Genomic DNA, 23529 nt, shown 5'->3' on the forward strand with positions numbered 1-23529 from the left:
CTAAATTTACATTTAAATGTACGTGAAGCACTTGAATTTTTCAACAACATTGCAACTGCAACCCTTAAACACCACATAAAAGATCATGATTTAAGGTACATGCCTCGAATTAGAGTACATCAAAACTGTAATTTCCTTAATGGTTCTATCAGAGATCGCACTTAACAATAACACGCTGTGGCTCAAACCTCTGCAATAAGCACTGCAAATTAACCTCAGACACATCAAGGGTCTAAACAAAGGCCTGGCAGTGGTCTTGGTGGTGATGAAGGTTGTGGTGTGTCTGTCTGTGTGTGTTGAGACAAGGATAACACAATAGGTTTGATGTGTGAAAAAGAGGCCATGACATTTGTACATTAATACGATAATTCATCAATTACACGAGCATTAAATTGTTTCTATCGCTGAGCCCTAGTACTGTACATAGCTACATTATTTGTTGCCCAAACCTGACCTGCCTGGCAGTCTATAAAACAACAGTGTGTCCCAGTAGGCTACGTACTGGGGTCCACTTGGATATTGGTTGCTGAGGGTTTGGGACCTTTCCATGACAGCGATATAACTGGATGAAGAAGAAACCAGGGGGCTGCCGACATGGGTAACATCAACAGAGGAAAGAGATGTTCGCACTTTGGGAGTGTGACATTCCAGGAGAAGTGGGAAAACGGCATTCTTACAGCTGAAAGGGAGAACGTCTCACGGCTTTTCCCCTCGAAAACAGTTCACAAGTGTATTAAGCAGACCAAGCACACAGGAGCTGATCACATTACTCTCTGTGCCCGCTCCACATCATGTGAGCACCACCGTTTGACCCCACTGTCGCATCAGTTTTCCCTCAAAAACACTGCACTGATCAATCACTTAAATGGCTCGGGCTATTCCAGTGAATTATAGAGTCTGGCTAAATTATAAAATGATCCATTTCTGCAAGGTGTTGGCTAGACATATAAATAGACTGTATATAAAAGATGGACACAGCCACCAAACGTCACCCGTGGGTTTTTGGCCTCTTCAGACTTCTACAGGACTGGATCTCTTTTTGCAACTAAAGTATAGATAAATCCTGTAGCTAGTAAAAGGTCAGACACTGATACAGACTGATCAGAGTGAACACAACTTGGACTGATATTCTGCTTAACAACATATACTCAATACATGCATATGTCATTTTTTACTAATTGCTAATTAGGAAAAGATGTAGGCCTGAGATAAGCAGTTTCTAGCTAGTGTGGTTTGAGCAGAATATCAATGCAGCAAAAATGACACTATGACTCGTGATTATTGTGATTAGTCTATGCATATGAATTCATTCTGTACAATGATATCCTCTTTAGTAGTACCTCAACACCACCATTCCTATAACTGAAAGTGACAGGTGGAGAGCGCAGTTATGGAAAAGTTTCATTGTAGTCAGCAGATGAGTTTTGCTCACTGCTACATTGAGAGCAGAAGAGATTTCTGATCTTGTTATAGATTATCTACAGTCTGTCACACATTTATATCAAAAGTCTACACTTTAACATATAGATTTTTTTTATTTAAATGTTATATTTACACATGAAAATATTATCCCTGACTGCTGTAGATGTGCACATCATCACTTCTGTTTTATTTCGACATATTCTGGTTTTACCGGGACAGGAAAACACAAAGATTGTGTTGGTTTCATTACTTTCACTCCTGCTTTCAATTTACTGCAAAACGAAATTCCTGTTTTGAAAGGGAGCGTTATGTCTTACATTTCCTGTCACAGTGTAACTGACATTTCTGACATGCATGGTCACAGCTGAAGAAAAATAAACAAATGACCACTGCTTTCATTAAGCAGGCTCCTCTTTAGTTATTCCTGTTAAGTCTACATGTCACAGAGTACAAATCTCTGCCTTTCTTTTTTAAGAATATCAAATGGGGAACTTTTGAGTAGATCAGAATATTTCCTCGACAGTAACAATTTCATTAGTTTTTTTTAAACTGCCCACACAAGATTTATTTTAAGCTATACTCACAGCTGTAGTCAACAAATCCAGCTAATGCTTTTCTTTATTTGTTGTCATTTATATTTCCATCCATCCATCCATCCATCCATCCATCCATCCATCCATCCTCTTTGCTGATTAGACAATTCATGATCATGGGGCATTTACATTTATATACAGTATAGATTTTTACCATGCTCCCTTAAAAAAACAACCAACCAAACAAACAAACAAACAAAAAAATCTGGGTGTGATCATGTAAAAGATGAGCCAAAAAAGGACTGCTGACAAGAAAAAAAAAACCCCAAAAAACTCATCCCTAACTGGACATTATCCTTGTCTCTGAGTTCAAACAGCCGACAGAGAGCAGAACAAAGCGCATGATTGACGAGATGATGTTCCATTCATTAGATTGTGCTCGGGGGTGGGTCTCCCCGGGTGCAGGCACACGCCACACAACCAGCCATCAGTATCTGATAACAACATTGCTAACACTCATCAACAGAAAAAAAAAAAGAAGAAAAACATGCAACCTAGGAAGCATCTCCGTAACTAAAATCAGAGGTGACTCCTCACTAATCCCCACTGCTGTTTAATTTGGCAACAAATTGGTGCTGGATCTCAATATTTGTTCAAAATTAAAATATTAACTATAATCTGTTTGTATTAATCTATTTAGCTGTTCAGTTAAAAAAAAGAAAGAAAGATTTTAAATAAAATGAAAACCACAAAACCTAAATATGATTCTTTCTTTATGCATCTTTGAACACCCTAAAGCTGTTTTAATCCTTTATTTTAAACAAATCAACCCACTTCTTTGATGACACATGCGCACGTCTCTGGTTTTCAGAAATGATTCAGATGCTGCCACTGATGTTGTGGTTTGCATGGCAGCGGCAGCAGCAGAAACCTGTCCTCAGCCTGCTCTGTGGCAGCAGAAACCTGACCTTCCAGAGCCATGGAGTCTCAGTGTTTCAACAAAAATCAATGCAGATGAAGGGCACTTTGGGAGGGGAAAAGGCAGGCGTGCATTTAGAGAGATAGTAAGAAACCAAATGAGATGCAGGGAGTGTGTGTGTGTGTGTGTGTGTATATATATATATACACACACACACACATATGTTTAAGTCTGTTTTTCTATTCTGTAAATAAACAGGGGAAGCTGGAGACCATCCCAGCTGTCATGGGGTGAGAGATGGGGTATACTCTGGATGGGTCGCCTATCCATTGCAGGGCCAACACATACGACGGGACAGACAACCACTCACACTCACATTCAATCAACTGATTTAGAATCAAAAAATTGAATATGTATGTTTTTGGACTGTGGCTTGTGGGAGGAAGCCAGGGTGCCCATGCAGGCACTGGAGCGCATGCAATCTGCACACAGAAGGGCCACAGCTGGCTGGTGTTTTTAAACCCAGGCTCTATTTGCTGTGAGGCAACAGTGCTAACCACTGCATCACTTTGCTGCCCCATTGGTATAAGATCATGTTTGCCTTATTTACTGAGCCGCTTGGGTTCTGAGATATCAAGATTTATGTTAGCCCAGTGGAACTGCTATAAATCTAAAATAAAATCTAATTTGCGCTTCTCTGGAATGTCCAGCTGAACAACAAAATAACTACTTTGACTGAGGAAACTATTCACAAACAGTAACAGAGGCACCTCTGCCAAAGACATGTAAACAGTGATGTTATTTTATTACAGCGGAGTGATTTTACATTACTTTAACAAAACCTTAAATGTATGAAACAACAAAAAAATATCTTCCCACGGTTAAATTTCAAAGTAGGTGTTTTAAAGAAGAACAACACTCTCAGATCATTAGCACAACATGTTGGAACTGGAAAATGGAAAATGCACGTGTGAGAAAGCGTGTGTATATGAAACAGAAACAGAAACACAAAGCACATTGAAAAAAATGGGTGAATGAGAGGATTGTGTAACAATTAACTGTTAAGTGTTGCAGTTGGCCTCCCTTCCTAATAGTTGCGATGTGAGCTGCAGCTTACTCCTGGCAGATAAGGCCAGCTCTGACTGGCAAAAGGTAACTTCAGGTCAAGGTGCTGATATAACAGATTCTCCCAAAAATACCAACAAAATACACAGAAACAGAAACACTTGAGCACTCCTTTAGACAAACAACTATTTTCTAGCTAAGACTATTAATTATGTTCATGGTGATTTTAGACTTCACACTGACAATGTAGCAGCAAGAACAAGGGTGTGTGACGCTGTGCACAGACTGGAATATTAAGTTCTTGCTGTTATTGAACAGCAATAGTTATTGATATGGAAGCTGACGTAATCAAGTCTGATTAACCCTCTGTCTGTCTCTGTATAAAAAAGAAACATGTTATACAATATGATATATGTTATACAATTTGGTATTAGTGTTTTTATGTCTCTGTCAGATTATGAAATTTCCATAAGAGGAAGTAACTTTTTATTTTTTCAGCCTGGCTTGTTTTTTTTTTCAAATAGGGAATTCCCAGTCTGTTAGATGACACACTCGCATCAGTGCTGCAGCTGCCCGCTCAGAGGAAAATCCACAAAACGTCTTTACAGCTAAGAGATGTTCATCACATCCAAGCCCCCTCATGAAAATATAATCACAAAAACACACACAAGTCAGAGATTCTGCAGCTGATAAAAATTTCAGTGACAAACCGTTGAAGTGTTGCTGGTGTGAAGTCATGGCTCACACCCACAAGTGCGCTTGTATTCATGGGCGACCGAGCTCAGTGAGGTTCCAGGAGGAATACCGATGCAGGCGGGAGGTCACCAGGCTGCATCGTTACTGCACTTCTCTTCTTCCTCTACACTCCTCTTACTAACACACATTTGCTCAGTGATCTCAGCGTGTGCACACAGCCCATCACTGACAGGTAGTTTCTGCCAGCAGGGATGTGCAAAAAGAACTTTCCAAAAGTGCTGAGAGCTAACGCAACGCAACACAGCAACAACACAACACAGCTTTTCTTATTTTACTCACAAATGTATCCTGCAATACAAATGATTAGTTGGTTATTTGTTTGGTTGATTGTCTGAAAAATATCAACATCTTTTTCAGACTGTAAGTACTGGCACTTCTGTTGGCAGTCAATTATCTGTGGTTTATAAAAGCCCAGCTGGGGTCACTAATGGCAATGCTACTTTCGACTGCTCCCTTATTCACAAGGGGTTGCTGCAGTGGGTATCTCTGCATGTTTGTTTGTGTACACCACTACACTGTGGAGCCACTGGGATCACATATAGTACTGCATTACATAAAGGAAATATTCTGCTTTATTTATCTATTCCCAGTAGGAAGTACTTTTTACACTATTTACTATGTTACTTTTGCATTACTGCATGCATTTCCATAAAGACAGTTTCATGTATAATTAACTTTATGAGCATTTCTGACCGTTTCAAAATAAGGTTTATATTTATCCATTACCACTCAGCATTTCACAGAAAACTGTTGTGGTGACAGTGGTTATGCTGTTCAGATGGGCAACATTTCCTACTCAGATGCTGAGACAAAATGTGCTCACAGCACTGACGAGCTTTTCTGATCTTCTGTCCTTTGCACAATTTGCACTTACTATTACATTCTTCTCGGAGCAATAATTTCAAAGTAATGTGCATATCTCCACCCTTCTAAAGCCGTAGGCTGCACTGCTATTCTTGATGCTTCGTGCTCTTGCACCACCTGAGGTCAGCTAATTGTTGCTCAAGCATGAGAAGGCACATTTGATGATTTCTTTTTTTCTTTTTCCCATCTGGCCGTTATGCAGATGGCTGAAGGACTTAAGTAATAACCATGGTCTTTTATTAAAAAGTGTAACATAATTTTAAGAACAGTAATGTGGTGCATCACTTTGTTACGTGCACAAAAGTGATGGGATCTCAGTAGTGCATTCCTGATTTGTAATGCATTACACAAAACATAGCTAAACTAATCTTTAAACAAAGAAAAAGTCTAGATAAAAGATTTGTAGAAACTGTAAAACCCTTTAAGGTAAATTTAGGATTTTGCTGTGCATAAGTGAAAGACTTTACAGGGTACTTTACTGGCTCTTGGAGTAACAATTATTTTTCCCATTGAAAGGTCGCAACTCTTTACTAATTGCATGGAAACACCTATTGAACACTAGCTCACTTTGCAGTGCATGAGTGTTGAAGATATGAGCATTTATTTTCACTGAGACACTGAAAACAACCTGACAGCAAACAAGGCAGCAGACAGGAGCTCCTACCAGGAAGGGAAGGATGGATCGGTAGGAAAGTCAACAACTTACTCCTCGGAAAATTCTGACCTATACGGGAAACTCTTGTGTAAAGCTGGTTTTACTAGGAAGTTAAATAGTACGTAGACTGATCTTAAGATGTGCGTGGTGATAAAACCTTGCGTTTAGTAACAGATGGGAAAGGGACCAGGATAAAGAGGCACAGCTTTGTAATAAGAAAACCAGTGGATTTAGCTTGTGTGGGCGGGGGAGGGGTGATATGAAGAAAATATTTCAATGTTCATAAAAAGACAGTCTCTTAGCATCGCACATAGCTGTGAAACCTTTTTTGTAAGGCATTGCAATGCCTCCTGCCTGCATCCATTTTAGCTCCTCTTTGCCCCTCCCGTGAAGTCATCATGCATACAAATGAGGTAATATTTTTTTATGTAACCACAGTAACCCTCTGAAACACTGTTAACTGCGAGTCATCAGCATAGCTGCTAACAGTAAGCTGTAGCCACATGTGGTTTCTAATACTCTTTGTTACACGTAAATACAGCAAAAATAAAGGAGACTTTAACTTATGTGAATGGTTATTTTGTCAGTCAGTTTCTTTCTCTTAATTGCTTTACAGTAAAGGCCGGTTCACATTAATCTAAATGGGCAGCTTTTATTTATTTTTGCCAAATTACCACCCCATGCAACACTAAACTGAATTCATATCACTAACCAAAATACCCAGTGCTGGCTCACTTCTGGTTCAGAAATAAGACAACCTGAATACACGACAGCAACGGCCACAACGCCAGATGCAAAGCTTCAAAACCGAAGTCCACAAACTAAAAGGGTGACATCACGGTGGCTGTGTCCGTACTGCAGTCTTTGATTTTTTTCCCCCAATAAGACAGCAGCACTGACATAAAGGGGATCCGTGGGAGCACAAGAATTTTTAAGTAAGATGAGTTGGATAAAATTCTCCCACAAAAATGTCTCCAGCATTAAAACACTTGAAGTACTTATTAGTTCTAGTTTGAAATGCTAATTAAAATCAGTTTATTTGAAGAGTAAAGCCCTCTAGCACAAACAATACGAGGAATCAAGATTCCTTCAAGAGGCTTTTCTGAGAACTGACTTACACAAATAAGGGTGTTACATTAGTTTTTAAACTGTTAGATGATTTGTCATCTAACAGTTTAAAAATTGAATCTGCTTTTCACAGTTTCTGACAACATTTCTGTAAATGAGTGAAACAGTTACTTTCCTGAGAAAAGGCTGATGTGATGTTTACACTAAAGGGACTGTACTCAGTAACTCAGTTGTGATGACATAAGCGATTTCTTTCCAACCAACCCATTCCCCGAGCCTCACCCTGTTGGCTATAGTTGATACAATTTCACAGTAACCACAGGACCCTGATAATTACTGAACGTGGACCAAGGGGATCTCCTCATGATGTGAGGATTATTACACTCCTCACAGCTGTTTTTTTTATTCCACACCTGGTCATATTGCATGTTACAGATGATCAGCCATGTGCACAAAGATTAACGTCCACTAGCTGCCAGATGGTGGGAAAACAACAGCAAGAATGTAAACTGGATGGGTGAGAATAAGAATAAAATAGCTATTTTTTCACAAACTATAAAGATTTATACACTATACTGACTTTTTTCCAATTTGTCATGTTTACAAAAATGATGCATTGATGCTACCCTCAGGAATTATGAGTCGTGGCAACTGCAGCCACACATTTATATTCATTGTTACTAAGGAAATATTTTCTCATATACAAAAAATAACAAAACAAGGATCTATGGATTGTTATCTATAAACACAATCAATTCTCAAGCACAATGGATCTTAACTTAAGTGCTGGCAAAATTTATGTCAAAAAACAAACTTTAAAAATCATCATGTTGAATAAAAAAACATTTCTTTAAAAAAAAAAAATTAGGGAAAAATATCAGCCGGTTTGTTTGACAGAAATGTTTCTGTCCGTTGCCATTATGTCATTAAACCTCTGTTGACTTTGTTCAAACTACATGCAAAAATACAGGATTGTATTCATATAGGGCAAGTTACTGCATTTTGTTTTGTATAACAGTACAATATAAAATATTATACTGTACATATTGTTAGATTATTGACTTTCATTTATATGTTTATATATATTTCAGTGCTATTGTAGTTATCTACTGTACCAGCTATCACAGTATTTTAGTAATAGTAAGTAGGTTAATGTCCTGGCTAACACAAAAGAGGATGCATGGCAATACAAAGTAAGAGATATCTTTAAATGAATTAAAAACGGAAAAAAGCTGAAGAGAAACTGAGGCTGATAGAGGAGCACCTGTGTCTCTGTGTTCCCTACCGTGGCTGTCGTCTGACTGGTTGAAACCACACAGGTGGCAGATGGAGCGGACCCACTTGTTCATCTCTTCCTCAGTCTCAGCTACAAGATAGAAAGTGCGGTCTGCAGTCTTGATGTCAAATACATAGCTGTCCTGGAACTCCTTCCTCTTAAAGGTCAGGCCCGCATCGACCTGTTCACAGCACTGCAGGTCGATCACTCGAATGGGCTTCTTGGAGTGATCGTTCTTGTAGTACTCCAGAACATCGGGGTCACCACTCATGCGGCCACTGCGAAGTATAAACCAGCGTTTCTTCCATGCCTGGAAATGAGATTGAAAATGTAAGAACATGAGTTCAAACAAAACAAAAGAAAAACACTAATCCAGTCACATCATACAAGTTTTATGTTATACAATTATACAACAATTATACAGCACTGCTTCAGATAAACAACTGTTTTTCAATTATACAGACTAAGTGTGATTTCTTACTATATAAACACACAATATAAAATTGGACTTCAGTTATGGTATGAACTGTTGCTCAAAAAGACAAAAGTCTGCCTATTTGAGCACACGTGGTTGCATGTGGTTTGTATGTGTGTTAGAGACTGCGGGGTGAGGGGGCAGCAGGTGTTTGCTCTCTCCCAACGTATTTCCTGTGCCGATATCCCTCCTTAAGCTAAGACAAGCAGCGCTCCTCCATGACAACTTCATTTAAAGGCTGCAGCCTCCCACCACTTCAAAAACTGCTGAGTGACACTCCTTCGGTCCAATCAAAATTAAGCCACTTCTGCAAACGATCGTGTCACCAAATTTTTGTCTGACTTTAAATAAGCAGCCTTCATCGTAACCACGTGAAAAGCAGCAAATGTGAAATCTTTGATAACGCAAGCAGCTATAATAGCAAGAGAACTACAATGTCACACGTTTCACACCATTAGCATTGTTGTCAAATGGAAAAGAGTAAAGGAAGAACGATGGCCTTCAACACAACAGTTCAATGTAGTTTTCCAGTGGCTGTCTAAAGGGACTCTGTGTTCAGAAACAAAAGAGGAAGATAGACCAGGAAGGGGGAGTAAAGGAGGGTTGGGGAGAGCAGGGGGGGGGACTTTTGGACATGTGCCAATGATGCACTTCCGCTAGGCCATGTCTCACATGCAGGCTGCTGACACACAGGATCCTGCAGGCCCCCTCTCTCTCCATCAACACAGACAATGCCGCAAGGCTAACACCTCCCCCAAACAGACACACAGACACACACACACAGACACACACACACAGACACACACACACACACACACACAGACAGGGCAGAAAAATGGATTGTACTGATGTCTCCAGTGCCTTTCAGAGTGATTCCTAACGGAAAATAAGTATGATAAATTTTTTATTTAGAGAGACCATTACTTCTGTGATGCAGAGGCCAAATTAATGGTGACTGAAATAGCTGCATTCATTTCAGCGTTCTGCTGCTGTACATATGTCGCACTGTTGCAGCTCATTAGGACACAGGTGGACACATGCTATGATACCTTTAACTTGCCTAAGAAAAACAAGCCTCAAATGCCAAAATCTTCATCTCCCAGATGGAAGATACCTCCTACACTCTGGATGGCAAATAAAAATAAGGAATGCATGAGGTAGCTGAACATACTGCCGACTGGAGAAATAGAGAGAGAAGAAAGAATACATGTATGGATAGTAGGGCTAGCAGGCATCATAAAAAGATTAATCCTGTTAGTTTTATAAAAAAAGGTGGCTGCCACTGGAAAGTAGAAGTTAGGACTAAGTGCATGCCAGCTCACATGCCTGGCCCAGTGAAATGCCCTAAAAGGATCTAGTTGAGAATTCAAGACTACTAAGATAATCAATCAATCGTGGGCCCTTGGAGAGACCTGAGAAAAAAAAAAACCCAGCATGATCATCGCTCTTAACTTCTCTAAGCTAAACCAGGTTAAACTGGTGCTAAACCAGGCTGCCTGCTCTTGACGCTGTTTAGTACGTTTAGCCAAAAAGATCAGGTGCTGAAGTGTGCACACAAAGACAGAAAAAAAAAATACACAGAGCACAGCAAAAACTACATTTAGAAGATGGCAACTAGTGCAGCTGTTTTGATAGCTCCACTCCAAGTCACTGAAGACAGTCAGCTATGGAAGTACTCTGTGTGAGGCAACAGATGATAACTGATTTCCAGAAGGCAATATGCAACTGGTGCTACTGAGCTTTTCAGACCAAGGAAGGAATTACTTCCAGTTTAGCAAATTACCAAAAAAGTCCGGCATCCAGATCTGTTCTAAGAATTCAAAGTGAATGTTTCAATTCACAAAAACAACATCCAAAGTATTATTACCTCTGCAAAGGAGGGTGTTTTAGGTGACAGCTTTAAAAGTTTGGAATGAACTCTGATAAAAGTTTGTAGGGGTGAAGAGCGAGGTCACGTTAACAATACATTAAAATCTGCCTTAAATCCACCAAGGACTTCAAGGTCAACTTCATGATTTATTGGGCAAAAACTAACAGAGTCTTTTAACTGAGAAACTATGATTCTAACAAATGTGGTTTGTGTTGTCAACATATAGAAAGATTTCAAATATCATGTCACATTTGACCTCTGACCTCCCCTTCAAGGTCAATAGAGTAATCTGAAGGTCAAATGGATGCTATTGCTATAGAGAGCTATTTAACACTATGTTTCTTATTGCTTATTCTTATTATTTTCTGTACAATAACCATGGCTTCTATACTGCGGTTAAAGATTACACCTCTAGAAAGGATGTGACATTCTTAGATCGAAATGAAAATGATCAAACTACAGAGGGCTGAATTCAAGGTCATCCCAGAAACTAAAGTGGATAAAAATGATGTGGCAGGTTAGTCCTTAGTCGTGCACCAGGAGGAATCCAGGACCCACTGCACCAGTGAAGGGGTCTGACTGGGACTAAGAATTTCATCCCGATACCTGATGGCAGTCAGGGTGCTGTTGCCTAGCCTGTAGAGGTCTGTGTGTCTCTTCATGGATATGCCTCCCAAACCATCACTGATCCACCAGCAAACTGGTCATGCTGAAGGATGTTACAGGCATCACGACATTCTCTGCGGCTTCTCCAGACCCTTTGATGACTGTCACATGCGCTCAGGGTGAAGCTGCTCTCATCTGTGAAAAGCACAGGGCACAAGTGGTGGACCTGCCAACTCTGGTATCCATCTGTCCAGCTTTCCTAGAGTAACTGCCTGTCTCCTGGAGTCTCCTCCATCCTCTGAGACTGTGCTGGGAGACACGGGAAACCTTCAGGCAATGGCACGCTTTGATGTGCCATCCTGGAGGAGTTGGACTACCTGTGCAGACTCTGTAGGGTCCAGGTATGGCCTCATGCTACCAGCAGTGACTCTGACCCTAGCCAAATGCAGAACTAATGAAAAACCAGCCAGAAAAGTTGAGGAGGGAAAATGTGAGTGTCCTCCACCTGTACAACCATTCCTGTTTGGGGGTTGTGTCATTGTTGCCCCTCTAGTGCACCTGTTCTTAATTTCATGAACATCAAAGCAGGTGAAACTGATGACCCCCCCCCCCCCCCCCCCCGCATACCTGCCCACATCAGTATCTCAGAGGTTTCACTGACTTGATGCTAAACTCTGATTAAAGTGTTCCTTCAGTGTTTTTGAGCAGTGTATATTAAAATGGGTTTCAACAGTACAAATAACAAAAGCCTGCACTTTGCACTTGTTTTTACTGCACTACAAACTTAAAGTAAGTTTAAAAAGAACAAAGAAAACAAAACGATTGTATACAAAACACAAAATTATTCCCTTAAAAGTAAATGCTGGCCAGAGAGCGAGCTGCCTTGTGTGCACTCTCAGTGCTTCTCGTCCTTATTATGTTATCCTAAAATACACTGCCACTGTGAAACCAGATGTGTTTCATAGCCAAAAATATAATATAAATGCTTAAGCTGATGTAATGTAACTATTATAACTCGTAGCAACATTAGTAGGCTACTTGGCAATCATCACAACATTTCATTGTGTCCTGTCAACAAAATATGAAGTTATTACTTTAAATAAATGTTTTTCCATCACCATGACAGAGAGTTTTATTTTTAAGCACATCTGATAATAATAATCGTTTTTGTTTGGTATCAAATTGGGCATCGAGAATTGTGTAATTACACAGGTACTGGTACCACCTACTAAATTTTGGTATCATAACATCCCTAGAGCACAGTCGTGATACCTATCTTTGATAAGATGCTTAGCCAAATGCATCTCCTAGAATTGCTGTTTTATGTAATAGTTAATTGCTGTGAGCTGTTCGCAGGAAACCATATAATAACTAACACATTATAATTGTTTTTTTTTGAGACAAGAGCCGTCATACCAAGGGTTATTTTGATATGTTACCAGTTCTGTTGAACACATCTTTTTTCTTTTTTCCAGGAAGTGCAGATCATTATCTTATATTCGGTGTGTAGCTGAAGTACTCCTGAGGCACTCGGTTGCAATACTTTCTTTTTATTTTCTTTCAGACTGATAAATCGATAAAAGCAGTAGACAGTATGATCTTAATAGCACTGATAGTAAAGCTGAGCCACTGTGTAGATCATCAACCTCAGTCTCAGGAAGCAAAAAAAAAAAAAAACAGTGAACAAAGTAATAGTTCAATCAGCACCATCTTAGTGAGCTGTGAAGTTGTGAAATATGTATCAGGTCACTTCTTGCGATGAGAGGTTGCACTGAATGTTTACTGATACTGATTATAATGGCAAAGGGCGTGGCAAAATCAGTCTACACGCTGCAAATTTCCACCTAAATGTTTCTCTCGGAGTGAGAGCTTATTTCACGGAAATAGAAATACAGGGGAGTCATCACACTCCTCCACAAGAATGCAAGCAAAGCACCATTCAAAAAAAATAAAACAGCAAAAATCAAAACAAAACAAAAAAATTCAGCTGCATTCAGAAGGGAAAAAAAAAAATCACTATAACTCTTGCAAACCCCATTTAAACATTTTTGCCTTTTCTGGAAAGAGAGAGCATCACTTTATTGAGACCTGGAGAAGTGCCCAGTTTCAAAAGGTCAGTGCAACCCAGCTGGGTTATTCCTGGTATCTTTCAGCTGCAACTAGCGCATTAGCCGAGGACAGCTCTCAACCACAGAGTGAAGAAAATGTAAAACTTTATCCTAAAAAGAACATTATTACGTTGTTGGGAAATGCAGCTGTTGCCTAAGAACAAATCACAGCTTGAGTCAAATAAAGAGGAAGACTAAATACTACCCGGTTACACGTCACGTTAAGCTTCTCATGAAATGCAACATTACTTTAATAACTCAGCTGGCAGTGTAGCCTCTTCTCCAGTGAACTGAATCATAAGGGAGTAAGACACAGCAAAATGAGCAAACCCACCCACTGCCTGTACTACAGAGCATGTCTAAGCACATCAATCACTGTATAAGCAGTGGGAAGCAAGGGTTGAAGCTGTAAAAGCAGTCTGTACTCTCCCATGTCTCCAAGCTGGATGAGAAATGAGTTTAAGATGCATCAGTATTCAGGAAAAAAAGGGCTCAGCAGAGAAACAATGGCCTTGTTAACAACTAGACCGGACAGCTCACGGGACCAATGAGAGAGCTCGAAGCCAGGCCACTGATCACACCAAACACCAACATGATGTCAAAGAGTCGGTTTATTATCTGAACAGTATACTGCAAAATATATGGGACACGTGGCATCTCCTATGTATTACTATTATTTCATTAAAATTTCCTCTAATAAAAATCAAATCTAAAGAGAAACCAGGAAAACAGCTCTACACAAAGCACGACACAAAAACGTTACTGCTAATGAAAGCACAGGTTAGGAAAACCTTCTAAGAGATGTTTGGGTTGTAAGGGTCTCAGCCATAAACAGTTTAAAAGAGGTCTCAGCACTAGACTGTTAAAAAAAGCACCGACTTCCATGAGCACTTGAAGGGCAGCCATCCGAATCTATAAACGTGCAGCATTTAGTCCCTTCAATCTTATTCAGTCATCCCATAAAAAGCTTCATATTACCTTGTTTCAACACAGTGTAGTTGGTCCCGTGCTGATGTAAGCCAGTGACAGATACCGTGAGACAACAGAGGCATACAAAGGATAAAGTGTGTATCTACTGTAGACAAATAGGAAGGAAAACATTCAATAACAAAACCATACAAAACAATTCTCTAAAAATAGGAATGTTTCTTTGGATGTTTTTTTGTTTTTTTTTTCTGTTTCTGGCAAAAATAAGCTCTCAGTTCACAGAAATAAAAGGGATACAATTATCTGGTATATTCTATATATACAGTATCATCAAAAAAGCCACAGCGATTCATTTATTGTCCTTGCTTACTGTATAACATAGTGAAAACAAGTCCAATCTAATATATGTGAGCAAATATAACAACTCGGCAATCCCACTCACACAGTCTAATGAACTTAGAGATGGCCGTGGCCTAAACAATCATTTAAGGCGTGCCTTTTACAACACTAGAGCAGTACACAGTGTGTATTTAGTAGTAGGCTGTGTCAACGGGCTGCATGATGTGTATCAGTCAACATGTTTTTAAATGTGCATGAGCAAACATTCACAATAAACCATATGTTGCCCAAACCAGAGGTTAGAATATCCTTGTTTACATCTGGCCCTATTAAAGGAGTGAAAGAAGAGCCAGCAGGCTGTGTTCTTTGACTGCACCTCCTCTGGTTTACCTGCTGCTGCAGTACACACACTACACAGCTGCACAAACACTGGCACTGTGGAGCTGCAGCAGACCCCTGTAATCACCCTGTGTATCTTTGTGTACATTTTCTAATCTACTACCAGGTTTTATAATGGTTACATTGTGCGAAAGGGAATTACATCATGTCATCTTTACTCCATTTAACTCACATTAAAAAGGCAGGTGAACAGGATCCACTTGTCACTATTAGCTTCCATGAAAACTTATAAACTTATACTAGGCAACTAGGAACTACTCATAAAGTATTTTAACACAATGCTGCTTTTCATTTTAGCAATTCTAGTAGCCCTCCTACAAAATTCAGCCCAATGCATTCATCCCATAACGGTGAAATAAAAGAGGAAAGACTTGATTTTTCTGTCCCTGTCATGAGGTGCAAGAAGACAAGAATTTCATCTTTCCAGAAAACTCGTCCCAGCAAAGGAACAGCAGTGAGGACCACTCTGCAATGTGTGAATTAGGAAGTGATAAAACAACCATGACTGTGTGAGGACATGCCTAAACACTTGTGATTCCAGTTCATGTGAGCGGAGACAAAGCCGGACAGACAATGACGACAGAGCCCCGATTATCTAGTCCCAATCAATAGCAGGTCACACATAACACCACATTGTAGGTGCGGGCTGGAGTTTCAGTGTGTGTGAGTGCAATCACAGCACAAAAAGACTCTGTAATGTGAATTGAAAAATCAGGGACAACATAACACAGACACTTAATATGCAACAGAGGAGTAAAACAATCCACTAAAAATGAGTTTATCTGTTCTGTGCTTAGAAACTGTCATGTATCTGTATTTACCTATATGACATCTGTTTATATGAGTTTATACAAACCGCAAATGGTTCTTTGGAAGTTGTAGAGTTTACACAAGGTTCAACATTGGCTCTGAGTGAGATGTTAAGCAGACGAAGTTTACAAGAGACATTTCTGGAGCACTTCCAGTGAATTCAGGTTACAAACAAAAAGTGCCAACAGGACACGCATCCTCAGCAGCGACACGTACTGAGCGGTGAAGAGCAGGACGCAGCTTTGTCCCATCCCTGTGCCCAGGAAGGTAAACATGAAAACATGTTAGAGTTTTTCTGCCAGTATAAACTGCAGGGGAATCCAGTAAGTGCATCAGAGCGCTGCTGCAATTTAAATCAAAGTGCTCGGGTTTCCCAATAGTCAAAACACTGACCTTGGAAGGACAGCAGCTGCAATACATAACACATAAAGATAAAACTTAAACATGCCCATAAATTCTCGTGAGTCAGTAACGAAGGTGGGAGGAGGTTAGACTGGAACCTCTGAATACAACTTCACATGTAGAGTAGAGCTCGGTGTGGTTCAGCTTTCATAACATTATAGGAAATATCATGCCGTCGTATTACTGTGATAGACAGCCTCACAGGTGTGACGATGATCAAGAGGGATGCTGCATTTGGTACCTAGTGCCTACCTCATTCACCCACTTCATGTGAGCAATGATCTGCAGCACATACTTTGAAAAACAACCTCTGAAAAGCTCTCAGGAGATATAATCAGCCTCAATTGATGGTTGAACAGTTGCATCATTATGAAAATGAGTAATCTCTTGCCATGACTGCGTATCAGAAAAAGGCTGGGCTTATTTAGATGAGCCCACCCTGACAGTTTGACTAACGGGAAGCATTATCTTTAATCAGAACTCTTTGTGTCGCTTCCTCTGCCTCTGCCACCTGCGTCAGCTCGTGCACGTCTGTGAATGTGCTGTGAACATCTCCTGGTCTTTCCAGCTCCTTTGCAAGGCAGTTTTACATGCGCAGCAGTGACTTCAACACCCCTGAAATGGAAGGGGTCCTCAGAGCAGAAACACGGAGGAAGTCTGACCACAGTGAGATTTGTGTTAGCGAAGTGCTCGAACAGATTAGCACGCTACGTGTCGATGAGGCTGCACTCCTCACGTGTGCATCACTGGTTAAAACCAAAAAGTACACTGGAGGTTTTGTGTAGCTAAAGCACAGTGGCAAACAAAATAATTATTGTTGTCATTAGTAACATTCACCTGCACATAATACAGGTGTATCCATATATTCAGTACACAATCTGGAGTGTGTTACATACATAATAATATGACTGAGTAAACATTCATTTTTCAACAACTTCTCCAAAAATAACTGATCAAAAAAATTATTTTGTTTATTTTAAAAAACACTCATAACTTTTTAAATGAGAAGATAATTTCTTCTGCTGATTAAATTAGTGCTGTAATTTCATGATGCTTCCTGTTAATGATCAACACAAAACGTAAGGATTTTTGTTGATTTTCTTTATTATTTTCATGCACTCCGCTTTTATGGTCGAGCTCGCAACTTACTTCTTTTACCGTAATGGTAAGAACTCCTTTTTTTGTGCTTATTTTACTCGTAGATGTCTCAGTGTAATCATGCTCCTATAATTTCTGGTGTGAAATAAAACACAAACATTATTTCAGGCAGGAGACAACTGATTTGCAAAATATTAATAATTAAGTCATACTGTAGTACATTTAATAAGTGGCACAGTTAATGAACATTTTACACTTTTTACACTTACATTTGATTTATATGGCACATCTCAGGTAACTTTACACTGTAAAGTAAGCCTTCAGTGTTACAGAGAGAAATTCAATGATTCCCTCTGAGTAAGCATGATGACTGTGGGAAGAAGGAATTCCTCTTCCATGGAGAAACCTCCAGCAGAGCCAGGCTCAGGGAGGAGGAGGAGGAGGAGGAAGAGGAGGAGGAGGAGGAAGAGGAGGAGGCCGTCTGCATGGCCCGGTTGGGAGAGTGAACAGAGAAAAGAAAAGCTTAGACAGACAAAAACAGACTAAATTCAAATAAACACTCGGTGGGTTTCTGGGGCCAGAAACAGCAGATCAGGGACAGACCTGAGCCACAGCTATCAATGACTGCATTTAAAAAATAATATTAATAAGTTGTATGCAAAAGACTTCAAGACTTCACATTTCAGCCAAGAATCATCAGTTTTTTTGTGCCAGAAATATAATCATGTTAGAAAAGAATAAACCAACTTTCCAGTGATATAAAAAAATTAATATTTGACATTCAAACGCTATCGCTACCATCCATCTCTATCTGTAGAGACCGTCGCAATAAGAGCATCTTTTCATATATCACCGTCCATGTCGTCTTTTGTGTGTGCAAAAACAAGAAGCTGAATAACTGGGAACAGAAACCATATTTTCAGCAACACGCAGAAAACAAATTGTTCAATAAACTGTCCAGCGAAAGCACATAAGAGCAGGGATGCTGCTCTGTGTGCCCGGCCACATCAGGAACGAAACTAAACAGGCTCAGGAACAAGGTGGTGACCGAGCCTCCAGACTCCAGGATCCCAATCCAATCGAGCGTCAGCTGCTGCACCTGAACGAGCCCAAACTGTGGAGCCCCAAATCCATAACCCGCAGCCAATGTCCCGGTGCCAGACACCACAGGACATTCCCAAAAGTCCCAACTGACTAAAGCTCTTTTGGCAGCATGAAGGAGACCGACACAATATGAAGTTTTTAATGTTAGCTGTTTGGTGTACAGTGCCCTATATCCTCAAGTCTATATTTGCACGCTGGTTGCATTACTCATTGGTTTATTCTTATCGTAGAAAATTTCAGTTCCTACAACTGAAATGCAATGACTCATCAGTGCTGTGATGAAGCAAATGTCTAAGCAACACGCAATTGTAGTGATGATGATTTCATATGTACTGCAGGTTTGCTTGATTTATTCACATCTTAATCTTTTTTGCTGTCTTTAAGTGTGGTTTTAAAATAAAATGAAAAAGATTTATAAATAAAAATAATATGTTAAACCTGCCATACAAGTAGCCAGAATTATAACACAATTCATCATCTCTCTGGCTACTTGCATGGGGGGGGGTATCATTTAATGGAAAAATTAATATGTGTATATAGTGCAGAGTACTTGTTTTTTCCAGTGTATTATAGTTTCCTCAAGCAAAATATTTATCAAGGCCTTGCAGAGAAACATGAGCGTGCTTGTAACACTTTTTCATTATGACTGCTACAACCACCTGTACCACAACCTCAACCAAAAGTCACTTTGTTTATACATTTCCAACTCCCACAAACTACTTCTGAAAGGCAGACCGATTCCCATGAAGCAGACACGCAGCAGTGGCTTCTTTTAGCACATTCAGAACATTTGGTAAACTTTCAGTTTTCTCACGTCGGCACATTCAACCACGCTAATTTTTCCAAGAATATTTCATGTTAAAATCCCAGCAGGCGACACCTTTAAGAGCTCAGAGTTTGATGAACTTCACAAAAACTCAGATATTACAAGAAACATAAACAAGTTGCCATTATATTAAAAAAAAAAAAAAAAAAAGCCACCACCTACTTATTTGCTTGCTGACTCACAAGTATATTTATCACTGCCTACAAATAGTACACACATTTTCCCTCCTGCTAAAATATGCACATACTACTTAATCTCAGATTGCGGCTCTGATAATCAGAGCACTGAAAGATAAACTTGAACTTTCTGTGTTATACTTTATGTCTCTGTTTGCTAGTGACTGCGGCATGACTGCAAAGCTCATTTGCTTCAGAAGGCCAATCTAATGACAGTCATATGACATCTAAGCTGGAGCGAATAGCAAGATTTGCGTAAATGATTTTGCGTTTGGATTTAATCAGTACAGAAACTAGATTCCTCTAAATGGAGGAAAAACAAAAAAAAAACTCCACACGTGGGTGAACATGAAACTAACCAACATAAAGTTTATGCACTCACAACCTCCAGATGCCATCAGTACAGTGTTCCTAGACTACTATTACCAGTCGTGTCAAATATAAAAAAAACAGAATAATCACAGGAGTTGTTTAGGTCAGCTGTTTGTGATCCACGTTGTTTTAGTCTGACTCATTTTTATTTCAAGCACCATTACATGAAACCATGTGTGCTTCCTTAAAGTTCAGCAAGTAAGCAAAATCATTTCTCACTGCTAGTCCGAATCACAAAAGGAGAAAAGAAAAATCAGCAGGATCAAATTTCCTTCAGAAGGGCACTATTTTAAGCTCAGCTGATAATGCTTTGATAAATGGAAATGCATTTATATACTCACACACCAATTTAATTACTTTCCCCGTCAGGGGACCTTTGTCACAACACTTCCTGCAGGTACCATCCAAAGGAAGTCTGGCATCTGCTGTCGCTGAAATAATTACATTTTGCACCAAAAACACAAAGAGTTCATGGCAGAGAGTTCAAAACAGGTTTTTGGTCGTGAGCGACAAATGTAAGATAAAAAAAATATATTTAAGGTTTGTTTATAAGGTTCATAAGTTCCTGATATTGTGACAAAAATGTTTTGCATTTGTTTCAAATAACAGGTGGCTAATACACTGCTGAAAGAATACTAAAAAATATATCTAAAATGAATCAGTATAATATCCTTATAAGGCACTTAGGCTGCTAAGCAATGTTAAAAATAATAAACAGATTAAAAGGCAACAAAAATGGTTTCAATGTCATGTCAACCACAAAAGATGCAGATATGTTTAAGTGAACATATCGAATGATGAAAAATGAATCTGACTGACAGAAGTGTCTCATAAAAACACCCCAGCGATGTGGGGGGAAAAGCCCACAGATGAGATGGAACAAGGAAAACGTCTGTGGAGTACTGGTTGTCTGTCAAAGCAGGAACTGGGAGGTGTTTGGAGTTGACCTCTAAGGGCAAGGACTTCCCAAAGCCCCTCTGCAAAACAACTGCAGACCCAGCAGCTGACACAGGCCGCTGCTCTGCTATGTCTGCCTTTAAAACTCACTGACTCCCCTTCACCTCTCTTCCCCAGTGCGCCGTCCACAAGGGAAAGAGCGTGCAGCCTTTTGAAACTGCAAGTGGGAGACAGAAGACGCAGCAGATATCACCTTGGCGATATGATCTGTCTGGAATGCAGCAGCGCTTTACTGTATTTGAACAAACACGTCTGTGATGTCAGACGCAACGGACAAATGGGAGGGTTTAGCAAACACCAGCTTGATCGACCGGAGAGCAAGACAGAATATTTTTGATATATGTCACTGTGCATGATTAAGGCAGATATAATAACTAATACAGATGACTTATTGTGACACATGTCTGCACTGAAAGTATCCATTTAGGAAGAAATGAAGGAGGAAGAGGATAAAGGAGGGTTTTTGGGGGGCCTTTACAACAAGTCAAGAAAAACTATATTAAACTAGTGTTTTCATACTTATTATAGAAAGATTATTTGCTATGCAGCAGCTACACAGCAGACATGATTAAGCTTACTGTCTGACCACAAACTGATGAGTAAAATTACCTCAACCAAGCTATGCGAGGGGGACTGGGAAAGCTTAGGATTCGTCAGTTGTTTTCATGTTCTTTCTGCTTATTCTGGACATTGTTCAACAAAAGCAGCCGGGCCACTCCCACTCCCAGCATTAAAACACTGCCCACCTCTGGAACCTCAATCAGCCCCAAAGAAGAGATAAACTCCAACCAAGTGATTCACGCAGCAGCTCTGAGACGTTTAGACCGTGACTTTATTTTTTTGTGGGGACGAAGTGAAAATGAACCACACGTGTTTGCATGGCCACTGTCACGTTTGTGAGGGGACGCTTGCATTTGTGTTTTGGGGAGCTGTTGTACAGTAATTAAGTCACTGCGGAGAGTGAATCACATGTACAATTAGAAAACTTTTAACCATGATTAGTCATTATATTGCATAAACATGTTGTCTCCCGTCTTCTCGCTCCAGCCTTTAACTGACGGTGTTTTGCTTTGCACATGATTTGCATGGCAGGCCTGCAGTGGTAGTACCAGTTTTCACTCTCACCCTACCCTGCACTAAACATGTGTAGCTATGTGGTACACTTTCAGAAATCATCTGTGAGAAGGTCATGGGAGAAATACAATGACTAATCATTTCATCAGCTAACTACTGATTAACAAACACAGGCCTCAGCTGGTTTGGGGAGAACAGGGTGGTAGGAATGGTTGAATATTGATGGGGAAGTTGTTAAGATTTAAGACACATTTTGATAAATGATCCCCTCCGAGTGGCACTACTGACCCACGTATTGTAGCATTTAACATGGCAGTTACAGCTCTGAAACAACACATTCCTTACACCTCCTCAACTCATTCCAGTATAATGACCGATCAAAGCTGCTACCGTGTTCCCAAACACAGCACACCTTCAGGAATGTCTGGAGTACTGGATCTGAAAATATCCCGGTACATTCACTTAATTAGATCAGATGACAGTAATACTGGTAAATAAATGGCCCCGATTGTCCATATAGCCTGACTTTAAGTGGAAGGAATTTCAGATGGACAGATGATCGCATTCACAAGTCTGCCCGTCCTGGACGTTCCATCTCATGACTCTGTTTTCTGGCTGAAATAGTGTTTGTGTAGTTGTTTATAGGTTATTTCTCAGGGTGAGAAGCAGTGTGAGAAGGCCTGAGAGGCTGCTCCCTGCTTTCTTGCCTGCAGGCCATTATGTGGGCTCTATCCTGCCTTGAGAGTTTTTTTTTTTTTTTTTCTTCCTCTGGTTGTTTATATAGTACTGTAACCAAGCAATGTTTTTTTCCTGTGTAGTATTGCAGCTGCTGTTCCATACTGTCCACGGTGGTCTCTGTGTAAACATTAGCCAGCTTTAAGTGGAAGACAATGAGGAAATGACAGGACAGCATCTGAAGACATTCAAGGATGGATTTCCAGATGAAACACAGAGATGACATCATGGCAAAATCAGCTAGCAGGAACATGGAGAGGCCTGGTAACGCAACACCATACAAAAACAGTGGACAGCTGTATTTATAGGAGATTGTCTCATGGTTCTATCTGCCTTCATAAATCCTATTATCTGATTTGCAGCCATTCCCCTGCCTAGCATCCAGCGAGAGGCTAGCAGCTTTGGCTTATACAGACTTATCAGAGCCCTCAAGTGTTGTTGCGACGTTAGTCGACTTGGCTAAGATGAAAACTGGTCACATCAGTGCTTTATTAGACATTACCTCATCACACTTGGATAAAACCAAACGGCAGTTTGTGAGCATCTCAGCTCTTTAGTCAAAATTATAGACAGCTGTCATCTATTACACAGGCTTACCTCCGTGTTATTGTTGCGCCTCTCAGTGGGTGGCCTTCCATGTAAAATCTGCTGCTTTTCCACATGACATATATTTCAGGATTTTAGCAGACTATT

General features: G+C 40.0%; 1 protein-coding gene across 1 annotated transcript in view; it reads right to left on the reverse strand.

The window, feature by feature from the left end:
* gab2 (GRB2-associated binding protein 2) overlaps positions 1 to 23529 on the reverse strand; it is a 35973-nt gene that overhangs the window by 11387 nt on the left and 1057 nt on the right. Inside the window, exon 2 of the mRNA XM_030744642.1 lies at positions 8568 to 8868. Coding sequence (XP_030600502.1) covers positions 8568 to 8868 — 301 coding nt within the window. The remainder of the gene's footprint in view (positions 1 to 8567; positions 8869 to 23529) is intronic.

This window comes from Archocentrus centrarchus, chromosome 13 (genome assembly GCF_007364275.1).
Source record: "Archocentrus centrarchus isolate MPI-CPG fArcCen1 chromosome 13, fArcCen1, whole genome shotgun sequence".
In the NCBI taxonomy this organism is placed as follows: Eukaryota; Metazoa; Chordata; class Actinopteri; order Cichliformes; family Cichlidae; genus Archocentrus; species Archocentrus centrarchus.